This window comes from Scyliorhinus torazame, chromosome 5, assembly GCF_047496885.1.
Source record: "Scyliorhinus torazame isolate Kashiwa2021f chromosome 5, sScyTor2.1, whole genome shotgun sequence".
NCBI lineage: Eukaryota > Metazoa > Chordata > Chondrichthyes > Carcharhiniformes > Scyliorhinidae > Scyliorhinus > Scyliorhinus torazame.
The window spans coordinates 224,728,398-224,752,418 of record NC_092711.1 but is presented as its reverse complement, the minus strand read 5'-3'; the positions used below and the strand labels follow the sequence as shown (position 1 = coordinate 224,752,418).

Here is a 24,021-nt window from a genome sequence, read left to right as displayed (position 1 = left end):
AATTTTACTGCATTAAGAGTTCCCCTCGGCCAGTGACAACACGTCACTGAAAAATAATTAATGAATACACAATATTCCTTCAACTTTAAAATTGGATTTACACATTTACGTTTGTTGCGAACAAAAAAAACTCCAGATGACCCAACATTTTGGAATCGAAGAGTCCAAACTGTGTCATATACAACTCATTCTCTTTAACTAGTAACTGGTAATTCATCTTCTATAATGTGCATATATAATATATAAATCAAAAATCTTTAACCATTTCAGTATTATATTTGAAATAAGTATGCTTCAAACAATTTGGTTCATATTCTGTGAAAATACATACACAATGATAAATTGAACTAAATTAGCTGCTATTAAATTAACAACACAATGGCTGGAATTTTCCAGCCGTTGGGATTCTCCTTTCCCGCTGGTAGCACACCCCCTGCTCGTAGATTTCCTGACAGCATGCGGTGGATTAATTGGGAAATCCCATTGACAAGCGGCAGGAAAAGAGATTCCCGCTGCCAGCGAAAGGCATGCCACTGAGAAAGACATGGCTGGGGGAGCGGAGAATCCCACCCAATGTCTCTTTCTGAGACTACTCTACACAAATGTACTTTTCCCCTTCTACTTCTCAAGGCATCAAGTCCTTATAGGAATAAAATCCATTGTTACCAGACAAGCTTCAATATTTAGTTCAAGTGTCCATTCTGTGTGTGTGAACCTGAAAAGTAGACAATATTAGCCTGGTACTCAACTGTGCAAGCCATGATCCCATTTTCACCTGACTTTTGTCTGCATTCACTGATAGAATGCATTCACTGAATACCAATCTGGAATAGGCAGGCTGGCTGATTTTCCTTCCATTAAGCCAGGGTTCTGAGATTCATTGTAGCTCTTTCATTTCTGCCCTGCCAGAGATCTATCTTGGTGCAGGTTCAATGCAGAGCTTTTCTGAGGTCTGCCAATATCAGCTAAACACATAAGGGAAGGAACAGCCCAAATAAACACTTAATTAGAATGTCATCTAATGGAGAAGTCAAGTTGCTACCCACCCTTGCTCCAGGATCTCGTGCACGGATAGATCTAGCTGCTGCAAATGATGCAGTTCCTCCACCAATCAGAAGATAAGGAGCATGTGATGGGATGTCAGGCCTAGGACTGACTGGCATAACTGTTGATGCTGCTAGAAGAGGAAAGAAAAAGCTTTTACCAAATTCTGTACAGTATCCAGATGAGCAGTGAGTTTAACAGAACAGAAAACCCTCAAGGAAGTCAGCAAACAAACCACCAATAAAGATAATAATTAGGAGCAAAAAAAAAATTCCATCTCCAAGAATGTCTTTCAGGTGACAACACAAATCCAGAAGTACAATGCAGCTACTCATTACTACACGTGCAGTTTGTAATGGACATGGTAACAGAAATAGTGTATAACCTCAAATTTATAATGTTAAATTAGCTGACAATTAGCAGGAAAGGGAAAAGAGGCATCATGTTGAAATCACAAAAGACTGCAGACACTTTACACCTCAAGGTGCTTACAAAAGCACATATTTCATCAACTGTTTATAATTACAATCTTAAAATTGCCTCTTAGAAATGTGATCTCCATGTTTACAAGCTTAACCAATTAAAAAGGTAATGGGCGAGATTCTCCCCTACCCGGCAGGGCGGGGGGTTCCAGTGTAATGGAGTGGCGGGAACCACTCCGGCGTCGGGCTGCCCCAAAAGTGCGTGATTCTCCGCACCTTAGGGCCAAGCCCTCACCTTGAGGGGCTAGGCCCACGCGGGAGTGGTTTCCGTTCCACCGGCTGGCGGGAAAGGACTTTGGCGCCACGCCAGCCGGCCAAAAGGTGTTTGCCGGGCGACGCATGTGCGGGAGCGTCAGCGGCCGCTCACAGCATCCCCACCCATGCGCAGGGGAGGGGGCCTCTTCCGCCTCCGCCATAGTGAAGACCATGGCGAAGGCGGAAGAAAAAGAGTGCCCCCACGGCACAGGTCCGCCCGCGGCCACCGTGGGGGCATCACCCTGGGCCAGATCGCCCCACGCCCCCCCCCCCAGGACCCCGGAGCCTGCCCACGCCGCCTTGTCCCGCCGTTCAAAAGGAGGTTTAATCGACGCCGGCGGGCGAGGGTTGACAGCGGCGGGACTTCGGCCCATCGCGGGCCGGAGAATCGCCGGGGTGGGCCCGTCGACCGCCGCGATTCCCACCCCCGCCGAATCTCTGGTGGCGGAGAATTCGGGACACGGCAGAGGCGGGATTCCCACCAGCCCCCGCCGATTCTCCGACCCGGTGGGGGGTCGGAGAATCGCGCCCAATGTCGTTAATACAGAAAATTAATTACTTACTGTGTTGGGTACTTTGCATTTATAGGATCATGGTACTTAGGAGCAGGAGCAGGTCTGTCAGCCCTTCAAGTCTGCTCGACCATTCAATAAGATTGTGGCTGATCTGGATGTGGGATTGTGGTCTCAACTCCACTTTCCTGTCTGCCCCCACCATAACCTTGAGTCCCTTGTCTATCAACAATCTGTCTAACTTTGCATTAGTGAATTCAGTGAGCCAGCCTCCTCTACTTTCTGGGGCAGAGAACTCCAGACTAACGACCCGTAATAAATTCTCATTGCCATCTTAAAAGGGAAACCTCTTTTTATTAAACTGTATCAGCCAATTCAGGTTATCTCCACAAATGGAAACTTCCTCCCAGTATCTTTGACCTGGGTTCTTTTACTGCAACAATCAAACATTTAGCACCCACTCAACAGATCCAGGCAACAGAATTTGAGGATTGTGGGGCTGCCCGAAGGAGTTGAAGGACCAAAGCCGACTGAGTATTTTGCCACGATGCTGGCAAAACTACTGGGGGAGGGGGAGGACCCCTTCGGATATGAACTGGATCGGGCTCATCGGTCGTGGAGGCCTGTACCAAAGGCGAGTGAGCCGCCAAGGGCAGTGACTCTGTGTTTCCGTAAGTACAGGGTGAAGGAGAAGGTCCTGAGCTGGGCCAAGCAGAAGCGGGTGGTGCAGTGGGCTGGAGCTGGTATACGTGTATACCAGGACTTTACGGTGGAGCTGGCAAGGAGGCGGGCTGCCTTCAACCGGGTGAAGAGGGCACTGTACATTAGCAAGGTGCGGTGCGGCATTGTATATCCAGCGAAGCTGAGGGTGACTTACAAGCTCAGGGACTTTTGTTTTGGAACGGCGGAAGCAGCGGAGGAGTTTGCAAAAGCAGAAGGACTGTGGCAGAACTGACAAACTGAGGAATGGCCATGTGCCGATGTAACCTCATGACTGTATTTTCTTCTTTTTTGTATCACTGCGCGCGGGTGTAAAGACTAAAGGAGCCAATGTGGTATATATTTGGACGAGGGAAGGGACGGGACTTTCACTCGAAATGAGAGTTCTTTGGGGTGTAGGTGGCTAGGCGGGGTTTGTGCGCTAAAAGGGGATCATTGGGCTTTCCTGGGGCCGGGCAAGTGGGAAAGGGACCCGGGCGGGGGCCTCCATGATGGCCGGTGTGTGCCGGCCAGTGAACGGGAGTGAGATGGGGGCAGAGGCTGCGGCCATCGGAGCCTGGCAGAACGGGGTCCGAGTGGTCTAGCCGGGGTGGAAAGTTGGGGGGGAAGGAACCGAGGGTAGGGGGAGGAGTTTTACAAGAGGCAGTGGACGGGAGGAGCTGGAGGCCTGGGGTGGGGGGTGGGGGGTGGGAGCTGTGTAAGATTAAGGGTGACTACGGGTAATCCCTGATTTATTTTTGTCATTTGTTTATGTAAACATGCGGGTTGAGGTTTGGGGGTTGGTGGGTAGATGGGATCGTTGTTGTTATTATGGGCACTGACATATCTTGCTGATTACTGTTTATTGTTGATGGATGTAAATGTGGGAGAAAATGTGAAAAAGGAGGAGAATTTAAAAAAAAAATTTTTTTAAAAGGCTGTGCAGGCCATTTGACACACCACTTCTCAAATACCAAGTGAACAGTCCAACATAAATTCCTGCAAATGTGGTGAAATGTGGCATGCTCAAGATAAAAGCAAAGCCAGTGCTCTTGATCCACCTGTACATAACCATGAATTGTTCTGAATTATGAAACAAAGAAAAATAAGAAACCCCCTGGAATTATTTCTGACCAGTACTGCTTATGTAACTGTGAATGATGCCACGGACTGGGAGAATAAAGCAACAATGCAATTCAAGATTCACCTTCCTCTGCTGGTGGCTCTTCTTTTTCACCTATTAATTTAAAAGAAAGCACAATTACCATTTATAACATTGTTGCATCATGACACATAATTAGACACTGTTATTCAGGAGTATAAGAGTTTTAAAGACTCATTTGGATTGGTTACAATATATTTATATGTCAATATTTAGTTAACAAATAGAATGGTCAAGAACTAACAGTACCGATTTGCATATGGTTTGAACAAAGTAAGCTGCATAAAATGCTGGGAAAGGACTTTCATATAGGAGGGAAAGGAAAATTAGAACACAAATCACTTTTTCACTAAGATATATTCTGTTCATTAGTTAATTGTCCAATTACTTTATCTTCACTGTAGTTCCCCTCCAACTTGCTGTGACAATGAATTAAGCAAGCTCCAAAATACAAGCATATTCCTGCACCTAACTTTGGAATAACACAATTTTACTTTGCACATGTGAATTAGTCGTGCATTAATCATGAAGTGAAACATGTTAGAAACATAACAAATTAAATGAAATAATAATTCTTTTTTTTCTTCTTTCTTTATAAATTTAGAGTACCCAATTAATTTTTTCCAATTAAGGGGCAATTTAGATTGGCCAATCCACCTACTCTGCACATCTTTGGGTTGTGGGGGCGAACCACACGCAGACACGGGGAGAATGTGCAAACTCCACACGGACAGTGACCCAGAGCCGGGATCGAACCTGGGACCTCGGCACCGTGACGCTGCAGGGCTAACCCACTGCGCCACCGTGATGCCCTTGAAATAATTATTTTTTAGCTCACAATTAAAACAAAGTTATGGAATCAAGGAAACTATTGAGAGCTTTGTAATGGTTCTGATGGTCCAGTAAATAAATTAACTGGCAAATGATGTGCAGAGCAATACTGATCATGAAGATGCCATGGCCTATTTCAGTTTGCTAATAATTTCTGAGTTATACCAGGAACATCAGATTTGGCCTCAGCCAAGCCAGGGAGATAAGAAGAAAAACAAAATCAGGCAGAGTTTCAAATTCTAATCGCCCCACAACCCAAAGTCAAATAGCATGCTGGTTCATACTTTCTAGATTCATGTCTTTAAACTTTCATCGTAACAGTGCCAAAGGTATGCGGCCAACCATGAAATGATACCTCTGCCTGTCTATACCTTTATGGGAGTGGGAGTGGGAGGAAAAGCATACATACTCTTTGTTGATAATTCTTCAGGTTTCCTTTCTGTGTTTGATCTTGAAAGTAATTGCGCTACTCTTTCTGTATACCTTTCTTTGTCTTCTTTTATTGTCCGATAAACCTGTCAAGTGATATTAATATACAGTATGTTTAATTGTTGATCAACAATCCAAATAACATTTGAATAATTAAAATATAAACAGCATGCCCGTTCTCCTTTTGTTTATATTTCAAATGGTAATGCAAATGGATTTCATTTTCCTGCTGTTGTATCCATGCAAAATGTTCTAGCTCTCCTGGTGACCCAGAAGTCTGAGTACAGTTAATTCGGGTAGAAATTTAAGTGGCGACAAGACCACGTAATGTAGGTTAATGGACATGCTGGAATTTTCCAGCAAACTGCCACAGAGGGTTTCTTGCTGGTGGGAAGGGGGTTTCTTGCTGGTGCGTACAGTGGGAGACCCCTCAACAGCAGCGGGACCAAAAGATCCTACTGCTGGCCAATGGCAGGCACATCTATTGCTGCGAAAAATGTCACCCCAGAGATGGCGCAGAAAATCCTGCTGCTTCGACTGGTATGAATTAGATGAGAGAAAATTAGATTTTACTAATATGCTAACTATGTTCTAAAAAATGGAGCTTCAATGACAGATTCAATTATTTTAGTTTAGTTTACTTATTTCAGATTGATACAAATTACATAATCACCAAACAAGATTTTTGCCATGTATATTTTTGGACTGGCCTCATATCATCAATGTTACACCAATCACACCTCATTTGTAATTAAGATCTGCTAGGCGAGGTGACAACTGAACATACAAAGGTAAAAACAAATTTGTTAAAGACACCTCACTCAGATGGAATATAACACTGCCAAAATACGTTCTTGGGGGGGGGGGGAAGAGAACAATAATTCACTCCTGTTAGAAATTTTGTTAAAGCTCACTGAGAATCATGATTGAACAGTAAATATAACATTTCAGTATTTCAAAAAAACATCACAAATATGTTCCTGCGAATTGCAAGCCTATAAACTCTACATGTATAAAGGGAAATACTGGAGTATTATAAACTATTCAACAACATAAAACAAAAGTAAAAGCAACAAATCCAAAGGCAACTAGAAATTTTACATTTTGAAACAAATGTATCTAGGCTGTAAATTATTAAATCCACTGATCTTCAGAAAGCATTTGATCAAAATTCTTCTCTGGGATGAGTAACTGAGCTGAAAGGCTGGGAGGTGAAAATTGAAATTGTAGTTTAGTTTATGGTGTGAAATAATGGATAATCAAAAACATTTGATTCTGATAGTTTTAATGTCTTTCTTTTTAAAAGATCTAAGTATTTTTTGCCTTGTTTAATTATAACTTGAAGTGTTTAGTTATCTGAAATAAATGATGACAAAAATAAATTGAATTAAAAGTATACTCCAATCAAATTCGAAATGGACAGATTGAGCTACTGGAGTCCTGTCTGATGTTCAGAATATTTCATGTCCTGGTGGACAGCAAGGCAAATATAACATCTAAACGTGTAGATGATGCAAATTAGAGCAAGAAAGCAGGATAATTTAAGCAAGGTATTAATCGAGGAGTGGAAAATGGTGTCAAACAAAGGTTTTATCCAACATCTGGGCAGCTGAACAATTGAAAATAAATGGCAAACAATAAATATAATTCAGCAGTATAGTACACATTAAGTTTTTTTTAATGCCACCGATGTACGGTGAGAAACACTGGGCAAATAACTCAAATAATTAATTCATAATGAAGCATCTTTATTAATGGACTAAATAAACTACATAGAGGATATGAGCTTGGCAAAAAAATTAATAAACACGAAAAAAAGATTGCGTTTATGAGTGAAAATAAAGTGGGTAGGACAGTGGCGCAGTGGTTAGCACTGCTGCCTCACGGCACTGAGGTCCCAGGTTCGATCCCGGCTCTGGGTCACTGTCCGTATGGAGTTTGCACATTCTCCCTGTGTTTGCGTGCGTTTCGCTCCCACATACCAAAGATGCGCAGGGTAGGTGGATTGGTCACACTAAATTGCCCCTTGATTGGAAAAATGAATTGGGTACTCTAACATTTGAAAAAAAAAAATGAACGAAAATAAAAATGACCTGTAAATGTTTAAATATATCTTTGGATAGCTGTTATTTTAAAATTAACATTTTGAATTTTGAAATGATCTTGTGCCCTATGCCGAGATACTCACCTGACTTATGTTGCTTGTTCCCCTTCTTGTTGTTTGAAAAGTAATTAATATTGGAACTTCCGTATTGCTGAGCTTGATATTTATATAGCCAGATGAAAAAAAATTCCCTTGTTTAAAATTAATTCTAGAAATTGAGTATTAGTTTTATAATTTGAAATTTAGTTCAATGGGATGCTAAGAGAGAGGGAGGAGACGTGCAACCATTTATTCACGGTCTTGATCTATTCTACACTCTTGATTTCTTCCAGCATTTTATTCCTGAATGCACATTCTGCTGCTCTAGCACCAAACTTCTATCACCCCTTGTCCCTCCACTCAACAGTAATTTATATTTAGAAGCACCTTTAAAAGCAAAATGTACCAGGAGTTTAATTTTACAGAAATTTATATAACAAAGAGGGAAATATTAGCAAGAATGAAAATCGCTTATTGTCACAAGTAGGCTTCAAATTAAGTTACTGTGAAAAGCCCCTAGTCGCCACATTCCGGCGCCTGTTCGGGGAGGCTGATACGGGAAGTATCGAATGGAGTTTGGTGCAGGTTGAGATAGTGGAAGCAAGATTTTGGATGATCTTCGGTTTATGAAAGGTGAGATGCTGGCTACAGGGCATTGAAACAGTTGACTCTATAGAGAAAATAAAATCATAGATGAGGTTTCAGCAGCAGATATGCTGACTTCAGGTGGCGAAAGGCGATGTTACAGAGATGGAAGGAGATGATCTCTGCGAAGGAAAACATATATGGCTAGATGCTCAAATGGGAAATAAATAGGGCAAGCAAGGATGCAGTCTGATTGGTTGTCCAACAAGCAGACTGACAACATAATAATAATAATTTTTATTGTCACAAGTAGGATTACATTAACACGGCAATGAAATTATTGTGAAAAGCCCCTATTCGCCACATTCCGGCGCCTGTTCGGGTACACAGACGGAGAATTCAGTATGTCCAAATTACCTAACAGCACATCTTTTGAGCCTTGTGGGAGGAAACCGGAGAACCCGGAGGAAACCCACGCAGACACGGGGAGAACATGCAGACTCTGCATAGTCAATGGCCCAAGCCGGGAATTGAATCTGGGACCCTGGAACTGTGAAGCAACAGTGCTAACCACTGTGCTACCATGCTACCCCAACACAGCGCAGTGCTGAACGAGGTGGAACTTTGAGTTGACAGTGCACATGCTGAAACTAACATAGTTTCCTCAGATCACATCACCAGGAAAGATGAGCACAGATTTGGGCAGCGCCAACATTTTCAAGGACCTTGGAGCGAAAAGGGTGGTTGGAGATGGAGTAGTTTGCAAAAACTGGGGTGAAAGATGGATTTTCGTTTGAGGAGGTACCAGTGACAACAGATGTAAAGATGTAAAAGCACAGAGAAATTATTTGCAATTGTTGAGAGCTACAGGTAGATCTCATGGATAAAATAAGCTGAGATAGGGATGAGGAGAAATAGGTAGGGAAACTAGCGACGGATGGTCATGCAGGGTTCTAGTAGGGGGGACACTGGGAAAAGTTTGATGTGGTAGGGAAAGGAAGGGATGAGGCAACTGAACACATGGTCTCAACCTTAGTGACTAAGAAATCCATGAGTATCCCACACTTCCTGTTGTCAACCAGAATGGTAAGGAGCAGAGGTTAGGGATTTAAAGAGGTGGTTGAGGAGGAAAATCAGAGGTTACCTTTGTTTTTCATGTGACCCTAGATTGGTGAGGCATTTGGGAAGGCAAGGGATTGATGCGAGCCAGATCTGACAATAAATGCCGAAACCAGTTCACCCTCAGCAGCCTCCCATTAAGGCATTAATGCTCAAGTAATGTCTCGTTGTCCGCACCTTCAATTATAATCTTTCCACCACTCCTCTTTGTGCATACTTGGCACCCAATGGGGAGCGTTGCCTGTTGACAGTCGCGAGTTGGGTTATATACACCCATTTGCATCCGATTATCCAGGTTCTTGATGCTCTAGGCCTCTCTGCCAGGATTCATGCGGGCGTGAATTGGTGCAGGAATATTCAAGTGTGGCTCTGATGCAGTGGACCCCACAGTGGATCAAGGGAGTCAGTGCATTATAGAGGTGCCCCCAAAAGTCCATCGGAAGGACCCCCCCACAATACAAATCCTACAACCACCTCACCCAAATGCAGCTAAGTGTTTTGACTTTCTCTTTTTCACAGCAGGAAGCAGGCGGGATGGTGGTTAGCAGTGCTGCCTCACAGCACCAGGGAACCGGGTTCAATTGCAACTTTGGGTGACTGTGTGGTGTTTGCACGTTCTCCCCGTGTCTGAGTGGCTTTCCTCCGGGTGCTCCCATTCCCTGCCACAGCCCAAATATGTGTAGGTTAGATGGATTGGCCATTCTAAATTGTCCCTTAGCTTGCAAAGGTTAGGTGGGGATATGGGGTTACAGGGATCGGCCGGGGGAGTGGGCCTAGGTAGAGTGTAGATCTGATGGGCCGAATGGCCTCCCATCTGCACTGGAGGAATTCTATGAAGCACATAGCTGTCTTTGATGTGGTGAGGAACTGTCAATCAAAGCAGGAGTGTTTATAAACATTGTGGTTTGCATCAAAGCAGGGTAATGGAAATGCATTCAAGGGTGAAGGGAAAGATCAATAAACAAACCACCAAGCAGCTGTCTACGGGTATTAATACTGTGAATCACTGGTTAATGCAATGTCTTGCTGTGTGGAATTGAACCGAAGATTTGCATTTTAAAGGCTTGATGTGTGCTGGGCTTTCCAGGAAATATCATCCAAGGCATCATAGGTTAGGAAAGGGTAAGCGAAAACGCAGTGCCTGGACTGATCTTCAGCTTTCAGGAAGGGGTTTCTGATGGAGGTCTCGGTCATGGGTCTCATGGGGGGAGGGGGGGGGGGGGCTGGAACTGTCTCTGTTGGGGGGGGGGGGGTTAATTTGCAGGGATCTGATAGAGAGGAGGGGGTCTGATGGCAGGGGGGTCAGGTCTCCCTCATGCATGCGTTGTATAGGGGTGGGGACCTGTTATTCCTGTGGTGATGGGGGGAATAGGATGCGCCTTCTTGTCAGCAGAGGGAAGGGGCAGGAGGGGGGGCCAGCTGTTGGGCCTCCGTGCTGGACCGCCTGCTCAAAATGGTGGCCCGATACTGGGATTCCGACAGAATCCTGTGAGCTTTCCTCTATTCATAAATTTGCATGGAAAACGAGAGGGAATCACTCCTGAGCGCCGCTCCTAGCACGTGCGGAAACCAGAAGCGGCTCTACTCCGGCGGGAACACTTAGTCTCCAGAATGGAAAAGCAGCGCAATGTATCATCCTGAAACCAATGCACCCTGCGCTGTTTTGAGATCTTGATAAACTATATTGTGCATGATATTTATTCATGACTTCAAATCATTATGCCAGTACCACCACTGTGTTACACGTGTAACCATCAGTAATTGGGGTATTAAAATTCAAAATATTCTCTCCAAATTCAAGCCTAAATTTGTAAAGAAACAATATCTATTACTGTGACAGGTGGTGTTTGCTCTAATTCAAGTTGACATAGTATGAAGTATTCCCGTACCCACTGTTACACTTCATTGATATCTTAGTGATGACATTGCATGAATTGGAGACTACAATTTCATAATATATATAATAGGTTACAACAGCCTATCCAGGGGAAGGAATATTTGAAATATAACTACAAAAGGGCAAAGCTGGCTTACATATGCAACTCCCCCAATGAATGTTCCACCAACAATGAAGCAGTACATGAGATTGTTGCTGCTGCTGTCCCTTGGCAAACCTGTGGACATCAAGCACCCTGAGGGGGTTCCTACAGCAGGCATTTTGCAAGGCTTGAAAACTGTAGAGAAGAATAGAAAAGTAAAGAAGATACTAATCAGGGAAAGAGTAAAGGAAGAAACCAAATTGGAAAATGTAGTGAAAACCCTTTAATTTCAAAGCCCTTTTGTTTCACTTTTGTTCAGATTCCGTTTCCATTGTTCAGTGCTTAAAGTTTAACACAAGATCGCCATGCTTGCTTGAAAAGCATACATGTTATTTCCATGCAATACCTCTGAACAACTAGTTGATGTTCTGTGACATTAAAGAATCAGAGTAAACATGTGTGGTTTTCACTTTATATTTCTGTTCGTATAATTGCTGCCCATTATGTTACAATTGTAGATATAAAAGTAATTTAAAAGCTATTTTTAGCATGGAATGCTCCCCTCAGAAAACAACTTAGTGGACTTCTCTGAAAATTAACATGTTGAATGGTAAGCTCAACTGTGTATAAGGGATCAGGCTGAATTTAAAAGATGGTGTTAATATAATAAATATATTTTTAAATAATTCAAAGAGATGCAACCAACAGTGGACTGATAAAAATGAGGTTTAAAAGGTCAGGTACTGACAAATGTAAGAACAGGGTTCTAGAACAGACATGACTGGGCACAACGAAAGGCAAATAAGGGACGATAACAAGCCCAGTGAGAGTAATTTAAACTGTAGACCAGGAGAAAAATTAGCTCCAAGTCTTCAAATCACATGTAGGCCTCTGAAGTGAAATAATCCATAGAGCCAAATATGTGGGCATGTTGAATGACTTTAAGAGGAAGCCCTTTGCAGTGTGTGTTCCAATATTTATACAACGACATATTCAAATAGGGGTGACATGGTGGCACAGTGGTTAGCATTGCTGCCTCACGGCACTGAGGGCCCAGGTTTGATCCCGGCACTGGGACATTGTCTGTGTGTAGTTTGCACATTCTCCCCGTGTCTGAGGGGGTCTCACCCCACAACTCAAAAAGATGTGCTAGGTAGGTGAATTCGCCACGCTAAATTACTCCTTAGTTGGGGAAAAAAAGAATTGGATACTCTAAATTTATTTTAAAAACTACATATTCTAAGGTGGCAGGGCCGGATGGGTTTCCGGTGGAATATTATAAAAAATTTAAGGATAGGTTGGCACCCCTGATGGTGGGGATGTTTGAGGAGGCGATAGGGAAGGGGGTGTTGCCGCAAACCTTAGGGCAGGCATCGATCTCACTGTTGCTAAAAAGAGATAAGGATCCGACGGAGTGTGGGCCGTATCGGCCCATATCACTTCTGAATGTGGACGCAAAAGTATTGGCGAAGGTACTGGCGGGTAGGCTGGAGGAGTGCCTCCCGAAGGTGATAGGGGAGGATCAGATGGGGTTCGTGAAAGGGAGGCAGCTGTTTTTGAACATTAGGAGGGTTTTGAACGTTGTTATGGCACCGGCGGAAGGGAAGGAAACAGAGGTAGTTGTGGCATTGGACGCCAAGAAGGCGTTTGATTGGGTAGAATGGGGGTACCTGATGGCAGTGCTGGAGCGGTTTGGGATTGGACCAAGATTTGTGAACTGGGTAAATCTATTATATAAGGAGCCGAAGGAGAGTGTCCGCACAAATAATATCAGTTTGAGATACTTTTCTCTCCACCGTGGGACGAGACAGGGATGTCCTATGTCCCCCCTGCTGTTTGCACTTGCAATTGAGCCGTTGGCCATCGCATTGAGAAGTTTGGGAGCATGGAAAGGAATAGTGCAGGGGGGGGGGGGTAGACCATAGGGTGTCCTTATATGCCGACAACTTGTATGTGTCGGAACCAAGTGCGTCGATAGGAGGAATATTGGAGCTACTTTCTCGGGGTACAAGTTGAACCTAGACAAGAGTGAGGACTTTGTGGTGTCTCGGCCGGGGGTGGGGGCAGGGGTGGGGGGGGCTGCCATTTCGTAGGGCAGGGACTCATTTTAGGTATCTGGGGGCGCAGGTTGCCCGGGGGTGGGGGAGGCTTCGCAGGTACAACATCACTAGTTTGGTGGGGAGAGTGAAAGACGATCTGGCAAGGTGGGACGGCCTTCCTCTGTCACTGGCGGGTCGGGTACAGGCGGTTAAAATGAATGTGTTGCCGCGATTCCAGTTTATTTTTCAATGCCTACCGATTTTCCTGCCGAAGTCTTTTTTCAGGGAGATTGAGGGAAGGATTACCTCATTCATATGGGGACGGAAGGTGGCCAGAGCGAGAAAGGTGCTGCTACAGAGGGGAAGGCAGGCAGGGGATTTGGGTCTCCCGAATCTGTTGTACTACTACTGGGCGGTGAATGTGGAGAAGGTGCGGAGCTGGGTCAGAGCGGTTGATTCTCAGTGGGTCAGAATGGAGGCGAGTTTGTGCAGGGGGTCGGGGCTGAAGGCACTAGCAACAGCGCCGCTCCCGATAGCGCCGGGGAAATATTCAGAGAGTCCGGTAATAATAGCTTCATTGAAAATCTGGAGGCAGTTTCGCCAACCATTCGGGTTGGGTTTAGGGTCAAGGGAAATGCCGATTCAGGGGAACCACAGATTTGAGCCAGGGAGGTGGGATGGAAGTTTTCGGAAATGGGAAGAGAAGGGGAGAAGTTTTTCGGCACATGCAGGTTCGGGATTTTGCCAGGAAGGAGATACAGAGCTTCCCAGAGGAACCGGCCTCCAAATTGCTGGAGGAGATGTTGACGACAAGGGGACTGGAGAAGGGGGCAGCGTCAGCTGTGCACAGAAGAGGATAAGGCACCACTGAAAGGGATCAAAGCAAAGTGGGAGGAAGAGCTGGGAGAGGTTATAGAGGAGGGGAATGGTGTGAGGTGCTCCGGCGAGTGAATGCCTCCACCTCATGTGCGACGTTGGGGCTGATACAGCTGAAGGTGGTATATAGAGCGCACCTCACGAGGGTGAGGATGAGCCGATATTTTGAAGGAGTAGAGGATGTGTGTGAGTGTTGCGGGGGGGAGGGGCCGCTAATCACGTTCATATGTTTTGGTCCTGTCCAAAGCTAGGGGAGTACTGGAAGGAGGTGTTTAGGGTAATTTCCAAGGTGGTGCATGTGAAACTGGACCCGGGTCCCCAGGAGGCCATATTCGGGGTATCGGACCAGCCAGGGTTGGAAACGGGAGCGGAGGCAGATATCATAGCCTTCGCCTCGTTGATCGCCCGAAGGCGGATCCTGCTGAGATGGAGAGCAGCCTCTCCGCCCAATGCCCTGGCGTGGCGGGGGGACCTGTTGGAATACTTGACCCTTGAGAAGGTTAAGTTCGAACTGAGGAGAAGCTCGGAGGGGTTCTACAAGTCATGGGCACTATTTATTATGCACTTTCAAGAACTGGATAACATCGAACATTAGTTGGGGGGGGGGGGGCGGTGTAGATTAAGGGTGACTCTGGGTAATCCCTGATTCCATTTTGTCATTTGTTTATGTAAACATGCGGACTGATGTTTGGGGGTTGGTGGGCGGATGGGATCGTTGTTATTATGTGGATTGACATATCTTGCTGATTATTGTTTATGGGTGTAAATGCGGGATAAAATGTGAAAAAGGAGAATAAAAATATTTTTTTTAAAAAGAAAAAACTACATATTCTACTGGGTCAGAAATAAAAATGGTGGTTGGGACTACTTTGAAAAATAAATTTAATGATCTGCTAGTTGGAAATTTCAGCCTTTCAAGCAATTCCATTTCCATGGAATATTTTCTGATCATATTTCATAATCAACACCAGTCGATTCAAATCATAGAATAGTTAGAGCACTGAAGGAGACCATTCAGCCCATTGTGTCTGTGGCAGCTCTCTGCAATAGCTAGTGCCACTCCCCTGCTTTTTTCATGTAGACCTGCAAATTTGAACAATTAAGAAAAGGCTGACATTTTTCAGATTTAAATAATGTATAATGTGGCACATTGGCCGGGATTCTCTAAAAGCAAGGCGAAGTGTTGACGCCGGCGTAAACACCGGAATGTTTCACACTGGCATCAACCGGCCTCTTGGCCCAGCGATTCTGTCGCCCACAGGGGGCAAGCACGGCGCTGGAGTGCTCCGAACTGCTCCAGTTGCCTACGCGGCCCTGCACTGCCTGCTGCGGATCCGCATGACGGCTGCTTCCGCGCCACCAACGTGGCGGAGCCACACAGCGGGCCAGCTCGGAAGAAGGGAGACCCCCCCCCCCACCAGATCACGCGCACCCGACAATCGGTGGCACCCGATCACGGGCCTGCCCATCGTAGAGGACCCCCCAGAGACTGAAAAGCCCCACCAGGACGGCCACCGCAGCCGCGACGCCGAGCTCCCGTGGGGTGTAACCATACATGAACAACGCCGGTGGGAACTCGGCCGGTCTACGGCGGCGAATCGCCGCGGGGGCCTGTTTCAATGGTACGCATTTGACTGCCACCGATTCTCCAGTCGCCGGAGAATCACGTACTGGCGTCGGACCCGATCGTGGGTCTGAATCGAGCACCATTTCGGCGCGGAGAATCCCGGCCATTAAGTCTGAAACATGTTATCTACAAAATATTTGGTTCTATATGTAGATATCTGAAGTGTACACTAAAGTCCATTTATTTTCATTCTGATGTAAGCATTAGATGCACACTGCTGCAGAAAACAGAAAATTATAAGGTTTAAAATATCGCCAGAGTCCCTAGGCTGCTCTCTCCTTTGAGAGCTGACTGGTGGTGATTTTACCCATGGCCACCACACCTCAGGCAAGGGGCAATGTTGAGAAAACGGGACCTTCATGAATAAACTTAACAACATGTCCAATTCAAAAAAATGGGGCTAAATCTTTTTAAAATATATTTTTATTCCAAACGTAGTAAAAAAAAAACAAAGATAAACAACAATAGAACGGATAGATCTTTAAAGATGCTGATGAACTACTTCCATCTGGAGCGGAACCCCCTCTCCCACCCTGATAGCAAATTTGATTTTCTCTAATCTTAGGAATTCCGCCAGAGTCTCACTCTATGCAGATGACCTGCTCCTCTACATTTCGGACCCACAAAGCAGCATGGACGGAATCATTGCGCTCCTGAAAGAGTTTGGCGCCTTCTCAGGCTACAAACTCAACATGAGCAAAAGCGAGATCTTCCCGGTACACCCACAAGTACTAATGGGTCTGCCATTTAAACAAGCCCAACACAAATTCCGCTACATGGGGATCCAAATAGCCCATGACTGGAAAGGATTTCACAATGGAACCTCACCAGTCTGACAGGGGAGTCCAGACGATCAAAATGAACGTACTGCCCAGGCACCTCTTCCTATTTAGATCTATCCCGATCTACATCCCCAAGGCCTTTTTCAAAGCACTCGACAAACTAATCATGGTGTTTATATGGGGGGGGAGGGGGATAAGGGGATGGTTCAAGGAGCCATAAGCCGAGTGGGTGCGCGCGGAAGAGGCCTCCTGCAAGGGGACCTTCCTCCGGGCCCTCGCCACGTCGGCACTCCCATCCCCACCCAAAAAACACTCCAGCAGCCCAGTGGTGATAGCCATTCTCCAGTCCTGGAAGCAACTACGGGAGTAATTTAGCCTGACCAAAATGTTGGACAAAGGTTCACACCAGCGCGGACTGACGCCACCTTTAAAAAGTGGGGACAGGACGGAGGGACACTGACAGTCAGGGGCGAATATACGGACGGCAGGATCGCAACGCTGAACAAACTGACAGAGAAATTCCAGCTAGCCAGGGGAACGAGCTAAGGTATCTGCAACTCAAAAACTACCTCCGAAAGAAGACAAGGACGTACCCACAACCACCACGACAGACATTATTGGAAGAGTTACTGAACGAAAGCAACCTAGGTCAAGGGAACTGTAGCGACATGTATGACCGACTGGTAGAAAGGGCCGACACAGCACTGGACACAACAAGAAAGAATTGGGAGGAACACCTGGGGATTGAAATAGGGTGGGGACTCTGGAGCGAAGCACTGCATATTGTCAACTCCACCTCCACGTGCGCAAGGCTCAGCCTGACGTAACTAAAAGTGTTACATAGAGCCCACTTAACAAGAGCTCGTACGAGTGGGTTCTTCCTGGAGGTGGAGGATAGATGTGAACGGTGCCAAGGAGGCCCGGCTAACCACGCCCACATGTTCTGGTCTTGCTGCAGACTTGCGGGGTACTGGACAACCTTTTTCAAGGCAATGTCCAAAGTGGTGGCGATGAGGGTGGAGCCATGCCCGAAAGTGGTGGTCTTGGGGTATCAGACCAGCCAGATCTATTCCTGGGGAGGACGACGGACGCCTTTGCCTATACTTCCCTGTTCGCCCGCCATAGAATCCTGTCCGGCTGGCGATCAGCAGCAACACCCAAAGCTGCAGACTGGCTGTCCGACCTCTCAAAATCTCTCCAAATAGAGAGATTGGCCATCCGAGGGTCAGACGACGGCTTCCATGGAACGTTGGAGCCATTCACCCAATTGTTGCGGGACCTGTTTATAGCCAACGAACAAGCAGAAGAATAGCCAGGTAGCCAACAATCAGGGGAAAGTAGCGAAGGCATGAGACGGAGGGATAGATCGGGGGTGGGGGGACACAGCTAAACCTAAGAGAAAAGAAAGGCGAACCACAGGAGAGGGGGGGGGAGAGAAAGGTGTAGCCACTTCCCGACTTAAAATGGAGGTCCGCAAAGAATGCAGGGAAAGGCCAAGCCAGACTCCTCGGCGCCAGCAGGAACCAAGATAAAGGAAGGCCAATGGACACTCAGGGACCGCCCAGCGATCAGGGAACGGCTCCAGTATTGGAGAAATCGATCCAAGTGATTGGAACGTAGTCCGATCACTTGGAACCAGATACGGGGTCCATACCAGCTTTGAATCCTGCAGACTCAGAATCGAACGAAAGGCCATTTGTTCTCCTGTGGGCCAGTCCCAAAGCTAAGTATAGGCCTGTTAGTGTTAGAGATAGTTTGGTAGGTAGAGTTTTATGCATGAGTAGTGATTGACTGTGTATAATAAATGTGTTTTGATTTGAATCTTACTAATTGGTGTGTCGAGTTATTGATCAGTACTTGAACTTGAACCTCGTGGCGGTATCATAAAGATACCTGGCGACTCGCGAGCAAAGGTTATAGAAACAGAGCAAATTAAGTAAAGACACAACGGGCAACAGATTATGAGCCAACCAAAGTTAGCAACAAAGGGGGCGGGGGGGGGGGAGAGAGAGAAGAGGGAGGAGACAGGGAACAAAAGAGGGGAACCAGAGGTGTGGTGGTGGGGGGGGGGGGGGGGGGGGGGGGGGGGGGGGGGGGGGGAGGCAAGGGAATGATAGCCGGGAGGGCACGGGAAACGATAACAAATTTGGAATATACAGTAACAGAGAGCAAGGAAAATACGGGCGAAAGATGGGACGAACGGCCAAAGCGGAGGTGAACGCGAGGCGACAACGGCAGCGAACACCGTCCGGGAGGAGCAAGTAACAACACCAGATCCATTCACGTATTGCCCTCTCTGTATTGGACATAACTACTGTAATTGTTTGTGCGACACCCAAATGCATATGTACCTCCCCAGTTTCCCCCCCCTACAAACTGGTGCCTACTTATGTGTTAAAAATAATATTGCCAATTGTACAGAGTTGCTGTTGTTGAGCCAGTGCATAATACCATGCCAGGTTTTTTTTCTGTGTGTTTTCTTCTCCTCTACATATATATGTATATATTTTATTCTGTGTACATAACTGTAAATATACTTTGTTCAAAAACCTAAAAAAAAATTCATTAAAAAAATCTTAGGAATTCCGCCAGCCAGTCTGAGACTAGAAGGCGCTGCCAATCTCCATCCAAGCAGGACATCTCACCAGGCTACCAGAGAGGAGAAGGCGCAAACATCAGCTCCCTTCCCCTCAAGCAGTTCCAATAAGTCCGACACGCTGAAGATCGCCACCAGTGGACAGGGCTCCATCCTGACCCCCACGATTCCCGACATGGTCTCAAAGAACGAGGTCCAAAACTCGACCAGCTTTGTGCAGGACCAAAACATGTGGGAGTGGTTCGCTGGCCCCCTCTGGCATCGCTCGCATCGATCCTCCACCCAAGGAAAAAACCCACTTGTGCACGCTATGGTCAGGTGTGCCTTATGCACACCTGACTTCAGTTGTATCAGGTCCAGTCTAACACAAGAGGAGGTACAACTCACTATCTAGGATCTCACTCCAAAGCCCTCCTTCTAGCTCGAGGGTGAATTCCTCCTCCCACCTCTCCTTGTCTCATCCAATAGGTCCCTTACGTCCTCTAGCAGCTGCCTGCATATGTCTGAGATCTTCCCCTCTCTAAACTCATCCTGCAATAACATTCTGTCCAGCAAGGTGTGCTTTCGCAACTGAAGGAAAGAGGGAGCCTCCTTGCGGAGAAAGTCCCTTATCTGGAGAAATCTAAACTCGTTCCCTTTCAGAAGTTGAAACTTCTCGGTCAGCTCCTCCAGTCCTGCAAACCTACCATCCACATACTTGTCCCTAAACCTCACCACCCCCGCCTCTCTCTTCCAAATTTTGTAAGTGGCGTCCATTCCTGCTGGAATGAATCGATGATTGTTACAAATTGTTGCCAAGATGAACATGCCCTTCAACCTGCAATAGTGCCCGAATTGGTTCCAGACTTTCAACGATGCTTCCACCACCAGGCCCTTTGAGAACCTGGCTGGGGAGAACGGGAGAGGGGTAGCAACCAGCACCTGCAAGGATGCCCCTACACACAATGCTTCCTCCATTTGCACAGATTCCGTCCCCAGCTCTCCAAGGGAACCCCGCACCCTTTCCATGTTCACTGACCAGTAGTAGTACATAAGGTTTGACAGTGCCAGACCTCCTGAGCACCATCCCCTCTGCAGGACGGTTCTATAAATACTGGGATTCTTCCCCGACCACGAAGGCTGAGATCAGTTTATCCACCTTTCATAGAATTTACAGTGCAGGAGGCCATTCGGCCCATCGAGTCTGCAACCCTTGGAAAGAGCACCCTACTTAAGCCCGTGCCTCCACCCTATCTCGTGACCCAGCAACACTACCCAACATTTTTTTGGACACTAAAGGCAATTTGTCATGGCCAATCCACCTAACCTGCACATCTTTGGACTGTGGGAGGAAACCGGGGCACGTGGAGGAAACCCACGCAGACACGGGGAGAATGTGCAGCCTCCGCAGACAGTGACTCAAGCTGGGAATCGAACCTGGGACCCTGGAGCTGTGAAGCAACTGTGCTAACCACTGTGCTACCATGCTGCCCTCTAGAATGATTTGGGGAGAAAGTCAAGAGCGACCAGAACACAAACCTCGCCTGCACTCTCACCGCCAGGGAGAGAAGGAGTGAGTCCCACCTTTGCAGGCACCCATTCACCTCTTCCACCAAACTAGCCAGGTTCAGTTTATGGAGCCAGGCCCAGCGGGGGTGCTGGGTCAGACCTGCCTCGAACCTTACATCTGCACGATGTGGTTCGTGGTCAGAGATAACTTTTGCTGACGATTCAGCCCCCCACCAGCCCTGGAAAGACTGATTTCCCAACTACAAAGAAGTCTATTCGGGAGTACACCCTTTGAACATGTGACAAGAAGGAGAACTCCCTCTCCCTCGGATGTCTGAACCTCCAAGGGTCTAATATACTCCCCCATCTGTTCCATGAAAACAGTCAGCTCTTTCACCATTCCCGACCTTGCACATGACCTGAGACTTGACCTGTCCACCCCTCGGATCCAGGACGCAGTCAAAGTTACCCCTTATCATCAGTTGGTGGGAGTGGAGGTCGGCAATCGCCGCCAATGTATTCTTGAAAAACTCTGCATCATCCCAGTTCGGGGCGTACACATTCATCAGTATTACTGTGCTGGTTATCGTATTTATTATACAGGATTGCCCTCTCGCCCTCACATCAAAATTTGATTTGATTCGCTTGTTTCACTCAGTTCTTCCTTACCCGCATCAGATCCTTGGCCCTAAGATGTGTCTCTTGTAAAAAAAAGGTACATTGGCTCTCAGGCTTTTCAAGTGGGAGAAGGCTCATTTCCTTTTGACCGGACCATTAAGCCCCCTCACATTTCAGGTAATCATCCTGGGGTGGGGTGGGGAGGGGGGTCTCTGCACCACTCCCCTTTTACAGTCAGCCATAATCACTTTGTGGACATGCCACTACATGCCCAGGCTTGCTTTTTTTCCTCAGTCCGTCCAAGATGGCCATTGCCAGCACCTTCATTCAAACCATCCAACCATAAAACCTATGAGACCAACATGCTACCACCCCCTCCCAGACTACCCATCCCCCCTTTGATTGGACAGCTAGCCACACCCTTCCCCCCCAGTACACCAAGGAACCAGCCAGCCCCAGCATATAGGGTTACCCTCCCAGCCCTGCCAGACACCAACCCCCCCTCTCGGGAGACATGGTGCAGCCCCCCGCCTTCCACTTCCTCCTCCATCACTCCTGTTTACTAACATGCCTGCTGTTAGCATGGTGCCCCCCCCCAAACAAAGCCCAACAACCCGAATGATCCTTCACCGCCCTGAACCCCCACTCTCCCCATTTAAAGTCACCCATGCTGGAAGACGAACAAAATAGAAACCCAAAGAGGAGTTCCAAACTCCCCTTCTTCCAGATGAATTAACCCTGATACCTGTAGGGTTCAGCCCTATAACAAGACCTAGAAGAGAAATAACAAAACAAACATGTAGAAATTACCAAATAAACATCCACGACATTGCACCCCCGTGCTCAGTTCTTTCCCAGTCCTTCCTTCTGCACAAAGTTGTTTCCCTCCTCTGGCATGTTAAAGAAATGGACCCAGTCTTTGAAAGTGACTCAAAGCTTCACCGAGTACAACATGCCAAATCAAACTTTACTTTTGAATAATGCTGTTTTGGCCTTATTAAATTCCACTCGCCGCCTAGCCAGGTCAGCCCCAATGTCCTGGTATAGATGAAGGAAGTATCCCTTCCAGTCGCAGATCTGCGTGGTCTTCGTCCAACTTAGGATACGTTCCTGGCTCTAGAATATGGAGTCTGGCGATAACAGCCTGCAGTGATTTTCCAGATCACGGTTGGTGGCACAGTTCAGTTTGGGTGATTTAGGACCCCCTCATCAACAAGTTTCCCAAGCAACTTCAAGATGTATTCGGTTGAGCTCTTACCTTCTGTGCCCTGTGGTAGCCCCACGATCCAGAGTTCTGGCACCGAGGCCGGTTCTCTTGGTCGTCAATTCTGGACTTCAAGATTTTTGGGCGCTGCCAACATCATTATTTCAGCCTCTAATGAGAGAATTTGTCCGCCCCACTCCGTGATTGTCCTGTCCATTTCCAGGATCATCGCACCCTGCACTCCAGCCGCCACTTCACCCTGTCCATCGAACCACGGAGGGGTCCACTATTGCTTCGATGCCATTTCCATTGCCGACAACAGGTCCTCCTTCACTGCTTTTCTGTGTTTTTGGAGTTCTAACCGCGATGACCTCCATCAGCCTCTTCGTCGAGGACTGAGATGGCATTGACGATGTTGCAAGATCTAGCATGTTCAACTTTGACCTGCCACGCAGGTCCACTGAATCCGATGCGGGTGTCTTGCTCTGTTTATTTGTATTCCCTTTGCGTCTCATCTAGTTTGGTCGCCCGCCGACATTCCCAACTGACAGTTATTGACGAGAATCAGGTTTGTCTGATTTTTTCCCAATTTTGGTGCCCATTCATTAGGTTGAAAAGGTCCAGAAACAGGTTTCCAGACAGGAGCACCCTTTTGTGCGGACGCTTAGCTCATGGGTGCCACCGGAAGTCCAAATGGGGCTAAATCAAGGCACAGAATGGACATAAAATGGTGCTCACAGTCCAGCGGACTTCAGTTATAGCGGTTTAATTCCTGCCGAATTGTCCTTTTTATAATCAAATTCATTCAGACATTCCTTGTAAAAAAGTTTTCATTTTAAATAGGGACTGAGTTGAACTGCACATCATTTGAAGTAACAGCCAGCACAGAAAAGTATTTCATTTGGCAACAACTGAGTTCTTATACTTCTTAGTAAACTACTGGAGTAAATTATGCCACTGCCCCTCATGCCTTACAAAATGAAAGTTAGGTTAAAAGAGTGTACTGCATTCATAGGAATCACCATCTCTAATACAACTCTTAACCTTTCTGAAAAAAAAACTAAATTTGCTCCTATAATGTGAACACAGATTCTCATGACAAATGGTGAACGGGTGTTGTTCCTAACTGCTATTGCAATCAAATTTATAATCAAAAAGTGGATCTAAAGAGCCAATGAAATCAAGGGTCACACAATCAGGAAAGTTAAGTGATTTATGTAATCCATATGGTATTTTATAATTTCGTTTCCAGTTACTGGAAGTACCTAGAAAGCAAAGAAGATGAGCTGAAAGAAGAGAGATGTTAGGAAATCCTGGGGGGAACAAAAAGGAAGTTACTGAGAGAAGGAGCGGCAAGCTCATTCCTTTTATTAAACAGCCCTGCTACTTACATATGCACCAGCTCCTAAACTTGTCAAGCCAAAAAGCACTAAATAAATAGTGCCAGAGCCACCAGGTTCAACGCCGCTAGCCATTTGCCTGTTCATCTGCTGGTCTAAGGGAAACTTCCATCGCTGTAACAAAGTGCCTGAAGAGTAAAATTTATTGCAA

The 24,021-nt window shown here is 46.4% G+C and overlaps 1 protein-coding gene across 4 annotated transcripts in view; it reads right to left on the bottom strand.

The window, feature by feature from the left end:
* The window catches only part of aifm1 (apoptosis inducing factor mitochondrion associated 1), a 61,822-nt gene that overhangs the window by 28,643 nt on the left and 9,158 nt on the right, over positions 1–24,021 (bottom strand). The window contains exons 2-5 of one of the 4 annotated variants that reach the window (XM_072505185.1): positions 23,862–23,998; positions 5,395–5,500; positions 4,200–4,229; positions 1,047–1,177 (exon numbers count right to left, since the gene is read on the bottom strand). In XM_072505185.1, coding sequence (XP_072361286.1) covers positions 1,047–1,177; positions 4,200–4,229; positions 5,395–5,500; positions 23,862–23,998 — 404 coding nt within the window. Of the gene's footprint in view, positions 1–1,046; positions 1,178–4,199; positions 4,230–5,394; positions 5,501–11,295; positions 11,436–23,861; positions 23,999–24,021 lie in introns of all 4 variants that reach the window. The other 3 variants (XM_072505187.1, XM_072505184.1, XM_072505186.1) reach the window with 3 other exon arrangements.